Source organism: Gordionus sp. m RMFG-2023, chromosome 2 (assembly GCF_954871325.1).
Source record: "Gordionus sp. m RMFG-2023 chromosome 2, tfGorSpeb1-WG-v2, whole genome shotgun sequence".
NCBI classification, from domain to species: Eukaryota; Metazoa; Nematomorpha; class Gordioida; order Chordodea; family Parachordodidae; genus Gordionus; species Gordionus sp. m RMFG-2023.
This window is the reverse complement of record NC_088776.1, coordinates 49289959-49305406: the sequence shown is the minus strand read 5'-3', so window position 1 is coordinate 49305406 and position 15448 is coordinate 49289959. Positions and strand designations below refer to the sequence as shown.

The window sequence follows — 15448 nt, the reverse complement described above, 5'->3', positions numbered from 1 at the left end:
AATCTATCTCTACTACCAACTATCGATATTTTGTGAATATAAATAATTTATTTTTTAGATAATCAATTCAATTAAAACCTCTATTATTTACTAGGAATTAATTATAATGGCATTATGTGTTTGCTGAAATATCGAAACCTTTTAAATTACATTGCAAATAGCAGAATGTTTTATTTAGAAAACAAGTATGATTGTTTTCAATATATAGATTTGGTCGATGAATTGTATTATAATAATTTAATAATAAAAGTATTAATTTTTACAGCAAAAAATTTTGTCCTATTTGATCTCCAAATTTAATAGATAACCCCCCAAAAAATTTATCCTACCCGCGTTAAAGCAGCCTACCCTCCTCAAAAAAATAGGATGCGAACTGTTACCTCTCCCGCTCATGAAGACCCTTTGCAGGCACTTGTGATGAAATTTGCGTGCAATTTCTAGCGTGGTAATAAATGAATGAATGAATTTGATGGGAAAGAAAAAAAGTATATCTTACAATATTCAATACTTACCATTATAATTTATTAGATAAACATAATAAGGAAGCAAACTATGATGAGTCTTCTAGGGATATAGAAGGGGGTAACATTTTTTTTACATAATATTAAAATTTTTAATGTTTTAAATATATGTTAAACTTAAGCAGTTTGCCAACTTAATTTTAATAAATACTAAATTAAAGAAGATGAATCCGCTATCATCAATAATGACACTAATGAGGGATCCAATACCACTACATCAACCATACATGATTACAGCAAGACCATGACATTGAGACCCGATTACTCTTCTCGGCCACTCTGGGTTACCCCTAGTGGGAGAATATTTTTGGAAGCATTTTCACCTGCTTATGCCACTGCACTAGATTTCCTCATTGCCATATCTGAGCCAGTTTCCAGAACAGCTCTAATCCATGAGTATAGGTATATATATTCACATTTATATCAGTGGCCTCACTGGCTCTGACTTATAGAGTTGTTGCTAAGCAACCCTTTTGCTTACCCTATTATTCAATCATTTATATAATCTACAATTTATGCAACATTTTTTAGCCACTAAATAATTTTTGCCTTTATAAATATATACCCTTATGGTTTTTGAATAGAGGGGTAACTACACAAGTATAAAATGAGCTAAAACATTGAAGGAAAGAGGAATAAATTCACTTGTTATGTGAATTAATATTCACAAAATATTTATAAATATTTTTATGCACTATTAACTATAAAATATATTAAAAATATTTGAAAATAACCTATTAAAACTTAAATTATTTAAGGTAAGAACTAAATGAACTATATATAGACATCTATGACACCCATATCCTCTACATTGTTTTTGCAAAAGTCAGTCTATCCAAGCACTTTGCCATCAATTCAATCATCAATAGAATTGAAAGCCAATACATTCTAACTTCACTGGAACCCTCTGGTCTCTGATCCAAAATCAAGGCAGACTGGGGACAATGCTATATCCCTTACCTGGGATTTTATTTCCTTATATCATTTTGCTGAATCATTTTCAACCAACTCCCTTAAAGTTTCAGACACTTTTAATTTATTTGTATCTCAGGCCTTAACCATTTTCAAAACAATCAGATATTTGTAACTAGAGGCATACAAGCCTGCACTGGGCTTTGACATTGAAGACTTTTTTCTTGAAATTGGGTTGAACTATAAGAGGTTAACCCAACCTGAGAATGACCCAAAAATCAAATAAGAGTGCTCAATAATCACAATAAATGTTAATCAGAATGACATCCTTTATGTCTGTGTTAAATATACTTTAGATGGCAATACGTTAATAAATACATATAATTTTTCTTTGATATTAGAATATTTAAACTAAACTCAAATTCCAAAATAATTTTAATTGGGTCAAGGAACAAAAAATTTGAATCTGGCTAGAGAAGCAAAGTTTTTTTATAGTTAGGCTTGGGTCATGAAAAAATTACTTTGCAACAGGTGATATTAGTGAATCTGAATATCATCAATTTTAATGGGTTTTTAAAAAAAATATATATTTTATTTTTTATATATTTTATAATATTCACAATATTATTTGCAAATATTAATTGAATAAATTAAATTAATATAGCATCACTTATATCCATATCACCATATTTTTGTGATTTTGCCATAAGATAAGAACTTGATCTAACATTTATCTTTGAGATTATCTAAGTATTCTTTTAGGAATAATGGGGAGGGGGGGGCAGGGTTATAATTGAATATAATCAAATAAAATTTCCCTTGATATCGTTTTTTTAATTTTCCTTTTTATAAAATAAATAAATTTTATGTCTTTTAGGTTAACACCTTATTCTTTATATGCTGCCGTATCTGTTGGAGTCACATGCCAAAGGGTCCTTGCCTATTTAGATAGGTAAAAATTATGATTATCTTGTTAAAACTTTAGAAATTGGGCACCTCTAGTACATTATAAGAAACCATGTTGAGCAAAAAAATTGCCTTTAGATGCCCACTTTTTTTCATGTCAGCACCAGGTGTTGGAAATATAATAAAAAAGTCAAATTTCCCCACAAATAAATAAAATGTATGTTAGTCTACAAAAATTGTGAATAATTTAATTTGGATCCTTATTTTTAAAATGATGTAAATTACAAAGTTTCAGTCAGTGCCTACATTTCATAGTGAGGAGAAAAAGGTTTAGCACTTTATAATTTCACTTAACAATGCTAATTCCACTAGGTTGGATTTGAATCTAATTTTTCTATTTAAAAAACAACATAATATATTATTTTTGCAAATGTTTTTAATAGGTTAAACAAGGCCACTAAATTAGACGATGGCTTGGTTAAATTTATTGAAGCTTGTACCAGCAGTTATGGCAAAATCAAGCTTGTGTTGAAACGGAATAGGTTTTTTAAAAATAGTTATACCATTTTCACTATATTTTTTAGAAATGGGGAGAAATACTATAAATATTAAGGTTGTGATTTTTTTTTTCCACAAAAATATGTTGATAGATAGAACCATATTTGATCTTAATTTTAAAGAAGAATCCTTGAAAAATATAACCTTGTATTTTCTATTTCTTTTTTTGTTATTTGAGATCAATAAATGATAATTCTTGTTTTTCTCAAAAGATTTAACCACAATTTTACAAATTTATATTAAAATATAATATTTAGATATTTTATAGAGAGTCAATATGCTGAAGTAATTCAAAAATTATTAAAAGACGAAATTATAAAAGAATGCTGGAGAAGAGGAGAACAGGACAATGAATTTTCTAAAGATGTCAATCAAGTGCTTAATTCTTATATATAATTTTTTTTTTAAATGATCAATTTAGTTTGTTTAATTTGACTCAAATTGGGCAATTAATAAAGATGCTTCAGTTATTATGATTATGTATAATCTTTCAATTCAAAGTATAGAAATAATATTCTTTTTTTCCTTTTAAATATCCTGCTTTGATTTAATAAAAAATAATAATTAATTCAAAGAAGTCTTTCATATTAACTTATATTTTCTCTATATAGGTGTTTCTGGCTTATATCCATCAAAAATATAAAGATTGATATAGAATAAATAGGAATGAAATAAAATTTAATTTCTTTTTTTAAAATCAGAAACAATCTTCTCAACCCTACAAAAATATTGGTGATGTAACGAAAAACGATAAACTGGCCGAAAATCACACCGAAATACCGGAAGATATCCTGTCATATTACAAAATGCTCGAGGAAGATGAAGAGGAAGGCAATGAAAGGGGGTTGGACGGTTCGGACAATATATCCTTTGAAATTAAACAAGAGAAAATCGAGATTTTACAAAAAAGGTTGTGATGACTAATACCTTAAATCAACTAACTATTAACTCTGATACCAAGAGGCTCAAAACTTAATAATATTTATTACCATACCATTTTTACAAAATTTTTGTATATTTATAGATTTTTTTCTCACTAACTCTTTTTATCAATTTGTAATCTTAGCTGATAATTAATCTATTTTTCACTTTCAGCACATCTTTTTTCCTAAATTTTTCATGGCTATCTTCGATTTTCTGTATAGTATATAACCTTTTCTCTTTGTATTTTTAAAAAGTTTTATTTTTTTGAAAAATATCTTATCCACTTGAAAATCTTATTGGATTTATCTTACTGAATGCTTGAGATCCATATTTATTGTATTCACTTTTATTTACGGTTACGGGGAAATGGATGAATTGCAGAATGGCATCATCAAGAAAAACTTTTATTTATTTTTTAAGAGTAATAATTTTTTTTTTATTATAATCTATTTTTTTATGTGCTAGGTGTATTGAACTTGAATTGCCTCTCCTTTCTGAATACGATTTTAGATCCTCCACTTCAAACACCACGAATATACCCCCATTTCGTTTGAGACCCACTGCATGTCTCAGACCTTACCAAGAAAAGTGCTTGAAGAAAATTTTCGGGGGAGGTGCCGGCAAAGGGAGAGCCAGATCAGGAGTGGTAGTTCTTCCCTGCGGTGCCGGAAAAACACTGGTGGGCGTTGCAGCTATATGTACCGTGGCCAAACCTGCTCTCGTTTTATGCACGTCGGGTGTGAGTGTGGAACAATGGAGAGCACAGGTTTTGTTCTTGCTACTGTATTATTTCGAAATGGGGGAGAGAGAAGGATGAGGGGACAAGAATGCTACTACATTATTTCGAAACATGGGAGAGGGGAGAAGAGAGTAAGGGAACAAGAATGTAAGGAAAAGATCATTCCATGCCAAATCGACCAAAAAAAGGTCATTTTCGTGGACCTATTTCGAATTGAATGATACTCTGCGCGATGATAATATATGGTGAGGACCTATGCAATTTAATTTAACTTAATTAGTTCTGGAGGTATTAGCGGGTTAATGTCAAAAAATGACGTCCTTCTAATTTGGAAAACACGATAAAAATAAAGATTAACTTAAAAAATATAAGTGATAAATAGCCCTCGATCACTTTCTTAAAAAATTATTTAATTTTTTTTTTAAAAAAAAATCTCAGGTGTTTTTTATTTCCAGAAATGGTAGAGGTTGTTTTTAATATCTAATGGAGCTAAAAATTTTCTGAAAATTTATATGTATGTTTATTAAATATCAATTTAAAAAATTAGGTTGAGAAAACCATTATTTTTTAGAGTTGAATTTTTTTAAAATAGATGTAAATAGAAACACCGGTAAAAATTTTTAAATTATGCAAGCAACTGTTATGTAATCTTAGAATAAAAGGGAACTGACACAGTTGCAATAACCCCCATATTAATTCTAATATTGTTTTATATTAATTTTATTTTAAAAAAATATTTTTTTAGATTTTTTTAGCACATCGCCATTTATAATGACTTTTTTATCGATAAAAATTAGAAAAAAAATTAAATAACTAAAAAATAATATTTTCAAAATTTAATTTTTTTTTAATATAAATTTATATTGATTTAATAAACATATATACAAATTTTTAGAAAATTTTAAGCTCAGGAAGATATTAAAAATCCAACCTTTTCCGGAAATAAAAACACCTGAGATTTTTTTAGAAAAGAATAACTTATTTTTAAGAAAGGGATTCAAAAACTATCTATTGATACCAAATATAGGTCACTTATAACTTATATTTTTTGAGTAATCTTTATTTTTAGCGGTTATTTTAAAATTAAGAAGGAGGTCATTTTTTAGCTTAGACGCGCCATATATCCGGAACTAATTAAGTTAGAGCTTAAAAAATTAAATCGCATACTCACAACCAAGCTTGTTAATCGATTCTTTTAAAAAGATCGAATCACGATCTTTTGAAAAAAAGAGGATCAAAATCCAGGATCGAACTTTTTTTTGATCCTTTTCTTATTTAAATTTTGATCGATGCAAAATTAACTAATATAAAAATTAATTAAATATGGTAGAAATTTATTGTAATTGAATAATATAATATAAGTATAACAATTAGAATAATTTATTTATAATTAAAATTAGCCTTTAATAATAAAAAATTTTCTAAATTATCATCATTTAAACAACCACGTTTTTCATTAAGTACATGTTTAGCTTGTTATATTCAATAAAAAAAAATTTTTAATTAATATAATTATTAAAAATATTCACTGAATCATCATTGGAATAAAAAAATTATTAATGGAAAGAGCATTTTGTGACGAATTTTTTCAAAAAAAAAGGTATCGATTTCATCCATGCATTCATTTGAAGCATCTGCATGTGGTTGACCTTGTATATTTTCTAAATGGGCAATCAACCTTTTAACTTAAATTTTGGGTGAATTATTGATGCCAATATATTATTGTCATCATATAGTGAAGGAAATCTATATTAATAAATGATAATTAATTTATTATTAAATAAGTGTTGTGAATCCTATTTGATCACAAACTTCTTCTACTTCTGAAAACTTTTCATAGAGCATTTTGTCCATTAATTTCATTGACTGAAAATAGAGGTTCCATCGTTGGGCGCTATAAGGTATCTTCCCAATTTCTCCAATAGAATATCAGCCATCTTTAAGGACATATTTTGTTTGTTAATTAAAACAAAACATTTAGCAAATATTGTTCTTGATATTCGCTTATAATTAATATCATTTTCTGTCTTCTCAACATCTTTGGTTGCATTAAGGTTAAGATTATGGCAACAACGTTGATGTTTTGGTTGGCTGATGGTAGGATTATTTGAGTCATCAGCAGATAATATATCATCTAAATTTATTAATTCCATATCCTCACTATCTTCTTCATTTTCTCCAAAAACTTTAAAAAAATGAAAAATTTATTTTAGATAATTTTTTTTGTATATAAATATTACTTGAATGCCTTTACAAAGTTGGTTCCATTATCGGTCACCATCTTCACCACCTTATTATGAATTTTATAAGTCTTGTGGATATCCATAATCTTCTTAGCCAAAACATCATATGTTTGCTTTCCAATTATACGCCTCAGTGCTAAAGCAGCTGATCTTCTCTTGATGGTTAATGGGTCCAGCCAATGGACAGTAACTCCAATAAAAGCCCTAAAATAAAATATTATAAAATTTATATAAATATAATATACCTTCGATGACCACTCCAACAATCAGCAGTGGTGCATACATACGAGACTTCAGACAAATCTCTTAGAAGATTTGTTGTCATATCTGTAAAGGCAATAGATATTTTTTTGCCTAGAGTTTGATGACATATAACTTTTGTTGTTGGAGAAAAATTTTTAATTATTTTCTGAAATGAAGGATCATCAACCAGTGAAAGTGGTTGAAAGGTGTCAATAATAAACACCATTACAACTTTGTCTGCTGTTTCTTGCGATATTGATGATGTTAAGATTATAAAAATTTAATTTGGTTTATTTGGATCTGCAACCAGGACCACTTTGCTTTTGTAGAGATTTATTTGTTTATGTTGAGAATTCATTTAAGTGTTTGGCAAATACATTTTTGAATTCACTGTGCTTTCTCTTTATATAAGAAAAATATATTATGTAACAGAGTTGGATGAAAATAACTTCCCCTGAATCAAATCTCAATTTTAAAATTTTAGATGTAATTTTTTAAAAATGTAAGTTAAAAAATGTACAGACTGAATGTAAAACCTGTATAAACAAAAATATGATAAAGGGTTCAAAACTTTTGTTATATATGATTATGTATATTATTTATATGTGGTTAAAAAGGTCATATAGGTTATCTTAAAAATCCAAGTTTACAATATTTTCTTCTACCATTATTAAAAGCTGTTATGATATGAATAATACTGAGGCTTTTTATGTATTTAAGAACTTATGAATTAATGGTTCAACACAAATTTTGTTATACACAAAGTATATTATATATGTGTGGTTAAAAGAGTCATATAGGTTATCTTAAAAATTCAAGTTTACAATTGTCTACCATTAAAAGCTGTCGAATGGGCAAAAGATTTTGAGAAAATATTTTATGAACATTTATTTAATAATAAATTAATTATCATTTATTAATATAGATTTCCTTCTGATGACAATAATATATTGGCATCAATAATTCACCCAAAGTTTAAGCTAAATTAGCCTTATATTAATCTGCCACAAAATCTGATGCTAAAAAAAAAGGTTAATTGCCCATTTAGAAAATATACAGTGTCAACCACATGCAGATGCTTCAAGTGAATTGCATGGATGAAATCGATACCTTTTTTGGGAAAATTAGACACAAAATACTCTTTTCATTAATAATTTTTTTTATTCTAATGATGATTCAGTGAATATTTTTAATAATTATGTTAATTTAAAAAAAAATTTATTGAATATAACACGCTAAACATGTACTTAATGAAAAACGTGGTTGTTTAAATGATGATAATTTAGAAAAAATTTTATTATAAATAAATATATTCTAATTGTTATACTATATTATATTAGTTTTTGCATCGATAAAAAATTTAAATAAGAAAATGATCGTGATCGCTATCCTTTTTTTAAAAAAAAGATCGATCCTGAATTTCTATCCTCTTTTTTTTAAAAGATCGTGATCGGGATTCGATCTTTTTAAAAGGATCGATTAACAAGCCTGCATGCAACAACAACAACTTAAAATGATAATAAAAAAAAATTAACATGATCGTTTCGACTAAAAGGCCAAACTTTGGAGTACTATAGAAGACGCCCAAATATACCGGTTCACATCTGACACTAAAATGTCTCAATCCCTCCTAGCCACCAGTATATCTAAGTGCTCCATATGTATCACCACGTATAGTATGATAGCTCACACAAACAAAAGGTCTTGGGAAGCCGAAAGAGTCATGGAACAGTTAACATTGAGGGATTGGGGTATCATGGTTTTAGATGGTAAAAAAAGCTTCTTTTTTTCTTTCTAAATTTTATTTTTTATATTGAGTGAGTATCATTAAATACCTTTGAATAGTGTTGTTTAAAAGCCCTACTTTGGGTCGATTTACCACCCCGTTAAGATTTTAACCAAAATAAAATATAATAAGCCTCGAGATTTAGCAAATAAATGTCCAAAATTTTCTGCCATCTATGAGCAAAATCTCCAGGTTTAATATTATTTTGGTTATAATCTTAATCCGGCAATTCTTAAAAATCGACCCTAATGGGGCTTTAAACAACATTCGTTTTTAGACTAATTTTGAAAGTGAACGTGAACTTATTTATTTTTTTGACGAACGGATACTTTTTACGTTCATTTTAATTTATAAAAAATTTTTTAAAAAATTTCATCACGCTTTTATCTTCTGACTAGTGTGCTGCTTGTATATAGTACCCTTATTTAAAATGGTTTATATTTATTTAATATTTAATTTTATAGATAAATTATATTTATCCACTATTTTATCTTGAGAATCGCTGTGGATATTGTCTCCACAAAGCGAAATGATTAAAAGACTTATATCATATTTAAATAAATCTGTGCAATAACCTAGGAAGAAATAAACCTGAGGAACGGGACATAAATTCTGATTTTTTAAAAAAAAATTAATGTACTATAAATTATTGGGTAATTTAGAAATATAAAACTGGGACCGACTTAAATCGCATTTTAAACGATCTAACGCATACAGATTGATTTTAGAAACCAGTTGGAAGTAGATTTATTCTAATTCGGTCAGGCCACAACCGATAAAAATAACCCGATTCCATTTGGGCTTTAAGATTGACCTGCATACAGCTAACGTCTCTTTTTGAAAAAATTTTTAAACAGCTGATTTGTCGTTCACTAGATAAAATAGGCATATCAATAATTATTTGATTTGTGTGATTCAAATATTACACGAATGATAATTTTTGAAAATAATAAATTTAATAAATATTATAATATATTTGTTGAATATTCTAATATTATTAATTAATTAATATTTAATTTAACTCTAAATCAAATATTTTATATTTTCTGGCACTATTTTTAAAATTAAATTAAAACAAATGTAATTATAAGAATTTTGCAATCAATAGGAGAGGAAATAATAGCTATTTTTTTTTCTTATGAGTTTCTCTTTTTATAGATGTTGATTTCTAAGAATGGACCGAGATTACAGTTTGTTATTCTTATAATGATTGTATTTTTTAACTTACGATTATAAATTTTGCGATAAAATGTAAAAAAGAATTGAATAAAAAAAATACGAATAATACATTATTTGTCAACGAATATACCAATATTTCACTATTCGAATTCTATTTTCTGGAGGCTTAAGATTAAATATAAAATCTTTATTCATTAAATACAACACTTAAATCCAGCTCTCTAAGAAAATGTTTTCCCATAGTGAAGCACAGTGAATTCCGTTTTAACTACGAAAACGTTCTCTCCTGCATATCAGACGAAAATTTATAATATTTTAAATCATGCTTTATCGTTTTTTAAAAAATATTTTTATACACTATTCTCTATACAAATGATATTATTAGACATCCATTTATATCATAAAAAATTATTTAAAAAAGTGTATATTTATAGATTTGAATGAACACGAGTTTGAACGCGTTGATTTTTTTATAGTTGAACGCGAACGAACTAAACTGAAAAGGGAATGACAAATTTTTTGAGATTTTTTATTGCTTTTGCTGCAGAATTTTATTTCACAGATGAATATTTATGAAATTCACTTATTTTATTTATATTTAAGAGGTGCACACGATTCCTGCCAAGATGTTTCGGCGTGTGCTCACTATAGTCAGATCTCATTGCAAATTGGGTCTCACGGCCACGCTCGTCAGGGAAGATGATAAGATAAGGGATTTAAATTTCCTCATAGGTTATAACAATTGAAATTATTCTTTATTTTTTAAAGAGTTTGATATTAATAATTATTCGAGGGTAGTTAATAAGATAAAAGAATATATATTACAGTAATGGACCTATAACAATTTTCCCACTTTTAATCCCATGTGTCCTATATAATCTACAAAATGGTTCTAGGAAGTTTCAAATATAAAATGTCTTAATTCATTTTTTTTATTAATTTACCTGTTCGATACAAACGATTAAATTTCTATTTTTAAAAAACCGCAAAGGGGAGGAGAAGGAAAAGGTCGTTTTTTTTAATATTAATTTTTGTGACATTATTTTTAAAATTGGAATATAATAAAAAGAAATACTTTAAAGTAATAATCTAATCACATCTGAATTTTGATCAAAGTATTAATATTTTTTTATTACGCATCCACAAAAGCTTAAATTTAATCCGTTATTTTGGGACGTATATAAAATAATAAGGGACATTTTATAGGTTAAAGAAAAAAATTAATTATATAATGCACATTTAAAAATTGTTTTCTAACCTTACTTTTTGAAGGTCCTAAACTATACGAAGCTAATTGGCTTGAACTTCAAAACAATGGTTACATAGCGCGTGTCCAATGCGCCGAAGTGTGGTGCTCTATGAACAAGGCTTTTTTCGCTGAGTACTTATCCATGTCCAGCATAAAAAAACTCGTGAGCTTTTTTATGCTTTCTATATCTTCATATTTATCCATTATTATTCCTTTTATATTTGTATCACTGAGAACTGATCAGGCACAGTCCGAAAAATGGTACGATTTGTTTAAAAAAATTGACGCCAAGCCTATTTTTTGTTAAATAAATTTAAATTATATCAATTAATCAGTTGAAAAATTTAATATTATTTTTTTTACTGTTTTTTTTATTCAAAAGTAATAAATATGCGACCGTGTGGATATGGATGGAAATTTTTTGATGTAATAATAATTCAAAGTTTCATTACTCAAAAGTTTTAAGAATTCCATAGTTTTTTCTAGTGAAAATTTTCACAATTCTTTAATTTTACATTAAAAATAGAGTATATTATTTATATTTTTTTAAAGGGCGTGTGCTATATTGGATGTTACTAAGTTAGGACTATTAAATCAAATACTAGATAATTAAGCAATTTATTTGAATAAACATAATATACAAACTGATAATATATAGATATATATAATTTCAAGGAAAAACATAAGTTCTATATAAATTTATATCATTTAAAAATTTAATTAATTCTCTTAAATTTGACATATTTTTAATATTACGAAAATAAGAATATTCACATATGTATAAATGAGAGGAAGATTTTCTTCAAGTTCTTGAGATGCTCGCCTTAATTTCACCTATATCCAGACAGAAAAAAAATAATCTAAAATTACGCTAATTGAACGAAGAAAGTATGCAATTCTTAAAAATTTTGAGTAATGAAGTTTGAATTATTATTACATCAAAAAATTTCCACCAATATCCAGACGATCGCATATTTATTATTTTTTTAATAAAAAAAATTTTTTTAAATATTTAAAAAAAATAATAATATTATAAATTTCCCCGAGTTTCAGTGAGTTACCGAAAAATCATATAAAGGAGGGTTTAATATTAATAAAAATTATGGGGGAGGGCGGGTAGGGAGGGGCAAAAAATGATTTAAAAATAAAAAATTCATTTAGATCATGTTAAAAAAATTTCGGTTTTTTTTATCAAATCTGAGCTGGACCTAAAATTTTTGCCTCTGCGGGTCTCCCATTTAGATAAGATTTACGCAACGATAGATTATAATATATTTTATCTGCCAAAATAATTACTAAATTTTTATTATTTTGTAACTTTAATATAAAAAAACACAAAGCTATTATGTGTAATGAACCCGGAGAAATTTCGGGCTTGCCAATTTCTCATCAATTTTCACGAGGCCCGTAAAGATAAAGTTATCGTTTTCTCCGACAACGTTATGGCTCTGAAACACTACGCCCTTACTTTGGGTAAACCGTACATATATGGCCCTACGAGTCAGCAAGAGAGAATACACATCCTGCAAAATTTCATGCACAACCCTAAGATCAATTGCATATTCGTTTCCAAAGTTTTTTTTAAAATATGACCATCACCTCTTTTACGTTATAGTTATGAAGTTTTTATATATGTTAGTTCTTATACTGAGATCATTTGAATTTTGGCAAATGAAGATAATAATTGTTTGTCCTACCGATTATTAATTTTAAAAAATCTCCACCCATATTTTGATTTTATTCACTTAGTTATTTTGAAAGATAATTCATTTAAAATCTAAAAGAAGGTGTTGTAAAATAATTTAACATGAAGAATATTACTAGTAATATCCACGAAATAGTCTACTAAGCCTACCTTAATTTTTATCCAAAAATATTATTTTTGTCAATTATTTGGGTAGAGGATAGGCATAGGGATTCATTATTATTAGTAAAAAAAATTTAAATGGCATTCTCCTTATGACTATAAAAAATTTGTACCCCATTTTTAAAAAAATATTATCATTATCCAAGGTGGCGGATAATTCTTTCGATTTGCCAGAAGCGAACGTTTTAATACAAATTTCTTCTCATGGAGGTTCTAGGAGACAAGAGGCCCAAAGGCTCGGTAGAATTTTGAGAGCTAAAAAAGGTTTGGTTTTCTTTTTTTTATAAAATTATCACTTTAAAACTTTTAAAATATTGTTTCTAAGAGAACCAAAAGCAGTTTTTTATAAAAAAAAAACATTTAATATAAACTTTAAATACTTAAGACTCTATAAATTCGCATTTTTTTTTCTATAATAACGTGTTTTATTATTTTGAAACATCAGGAAACTATTAATAGGTCATTTTAAAAAAATATTTTGAAATTTAAACATAAGTTTCTTATAATTTCTCTATTAAAAAAATTCATAAAAACTAATGTTATTCCCTTTATTTTTATATTGTATTTTGTACATAGGTACAACAAATACAGAGGAATTCAATTCTTTTTTTTATAGCCTAATTTCCCAAGACACCTTGGAAATGCATTACGCCATCAAGAGGCAAAGATTTCTCATCAATCAAGGCTATTCTTACAAGGTTGTTACTCACCTTAATGGGATAGAAAAGGCTGATCTATTTTACTCTACTCAGGTAACTTATTAATTCCTTCTTGTTTTTTATTATTATAGAAGTGTGGAAAATATTGAAAGATAATAGGGGAGATATATAGAATAAATAAATTGCGAATTCTCTATAAAATAACCTTTTGGTGCTCCAAAATTAAACAATCTGCTATGAAGTCAAATTCTCCCCTATTCATTTTTTATTTTTAATACGGGAAGCTATACATATGGAGCCTAACGACGCTATAACGGCATTATATCAAATATTTGTGACCTTATTTATTTTTTTTATCACTTTTAAATTTAATTTATTTTAAGCAAGAACAAAATCAGTTATTGCAAAAAGTTTTAACCGCAACTGATGAAGATCTCGTGGAAGAAAATACGAATGATCCGGATGATATCAATGCTGATACAAAGGTTTATAAAATATTTATAATGAATTAAGATTTACAGGAAATGGATGTTTCTTCAAATTTTTATAGTATGGTTTTTTTATGATATAAATTTTCTATTTTGGCTTGGGCGCTTATTTATAACATTTTTTTAACTTTACTAATGTTTTAGAATTAGATAAACAATTTTTGGGTTTTTTGAATGTTTTTTTTTTATTTTTATAGTAAAATAATCCTATGTTTTATATAAAGTCATATAAAAAATTTTATTTAACAATAAATCTTCAAGATTTCTATATTTATAATTAAAAGGTTACTTCAATAAGTGTTTAAAATATAAAAGCTTAATTAGAAATATGAATGACTTATAACATTTTTAGGGGGGTAAGCTTTGTCCCACCTTATGGCGCCCGTTATTTTTTCCACACTTACCTTTTAAGGGATAAATTTCATGTAAATTTAAATGTTAGATTATTTGATTCTAAACTAAAAACGGCTAAAAGCTGGTATGTAAAATATATATACGTTAAATAATTAAAAGATATGTTTTTAATACTAACCACACACCCCCAGAGAGAAACTGCTGGTAGGGGTTATATGGTTAATAGATTCATTTTTTGCTTGATTATATTGGCAAACTAAGTATGAGTAATGGCTCATGTAGGTGGGGAAAGGAGGGGGGCATATTTATTTTTAAAAAAAATTTTGTGGACATTTTTTATGAGTTTTATATTTTTTTATAAATGCACGTATATTTTTGAAAGTATAAAAAAATTGTCATTATACCATCTAAATATTTTTAACATTTTTTTAAAATAAATAATAAGGCTACTTGGAGAACCGGAAAAATAAGTTCGTTATCGGGTGCCGATGAAAATGTTTATAAGGAATATTCCACAAAAATGAATCGCAACAACAAAGACAAACACATACACCCTTTATTCAAAAAATTCCGCAAATGAGATTCTATATAGATGAATTTGTATACAAATTAACTCAAACAATCTATAAATTTCAATTTAAAGAATCCTTCTACATAATATTATTATTTTATAAAGATTTTTATTTATTTTTTACAAGTGTCTGTAAATATTTTATAATTTCTAATCCAGGAATACAAATAAAGTGAATTAGTGAGTTTATGAAACATTATTTTTAATTGAATTAAGCATGCCAACGTCATAAAAATGATTTTTAATAAT

At 26.9% G+C, this 15448-nt stretch overlaps 1 protein-coding gene across 2 annotated transcripts; it reads left to right on the top strand.

The window, feature by feature from the left end:
- Positions 1-401: 401 nt before the first annotated feature.
- Positions 402-15348, top strand: LOC135925199 (general transcription and DNA repair factor IIH helicase subunit XPB-like). 2 transcript variants are annotated; one of them, XM_065460414.1, is made up of 16 exons: positions 402-485; positions 529-582; positions 683-923; positions 2311-2385; positions 2783-2881; positions 3155-3272; positions 3599-3807; positions 4287-4587; positions 8602-8815; positions 10615-10743; positions 11284-11423; positions 12601-12834; positions 13274-13391; positions 13704-13879; positions 14170-14271; positions 15074-15347. In XM_065460414.1, exons 1-16 carry the CDS (start codon positions 461-463, stop codon positions 15206-15208), a joined length of 2370 nt encoding a protein of 789 aa, XP_065316486.1. In that variant the 5' UTR covers positions 402-460; the 3' UTR covers positions 15209-15347. The 2 variants fall into 2 exon arrangements, with proteins under 2 accessions (XP_065316486.1, XP_065316487.1); XM_065460415.1 differs by having other exon boundaries at positions 446-485; positions 686-923; positions 15074-15348.
- The last annotated feature ends 100 nt before the right edge of the window (positions 15349-15448 follow it).

Coding starts and splice junctions, on each gene's coding strand:
- LOC135925199 (XM_065460414.1), top strand. CDS start 461: ATGAATTTGATGGGAAAGAAAAAAA. Junction 3,808..4,286: donor ATCGAGATTTTACAAAAAAG/GTTGTGATGACT, acceptor TTTATGTGCTAG/GTGTATTGAACTTGAATTGC. Junction 12,835..13,273: donor ATTGCATATTCGTTTCCAAA/GTTTTTTTTAAA, acceptor TCATTATCCAAG/GTGGCGGATAATTCTTTCGA.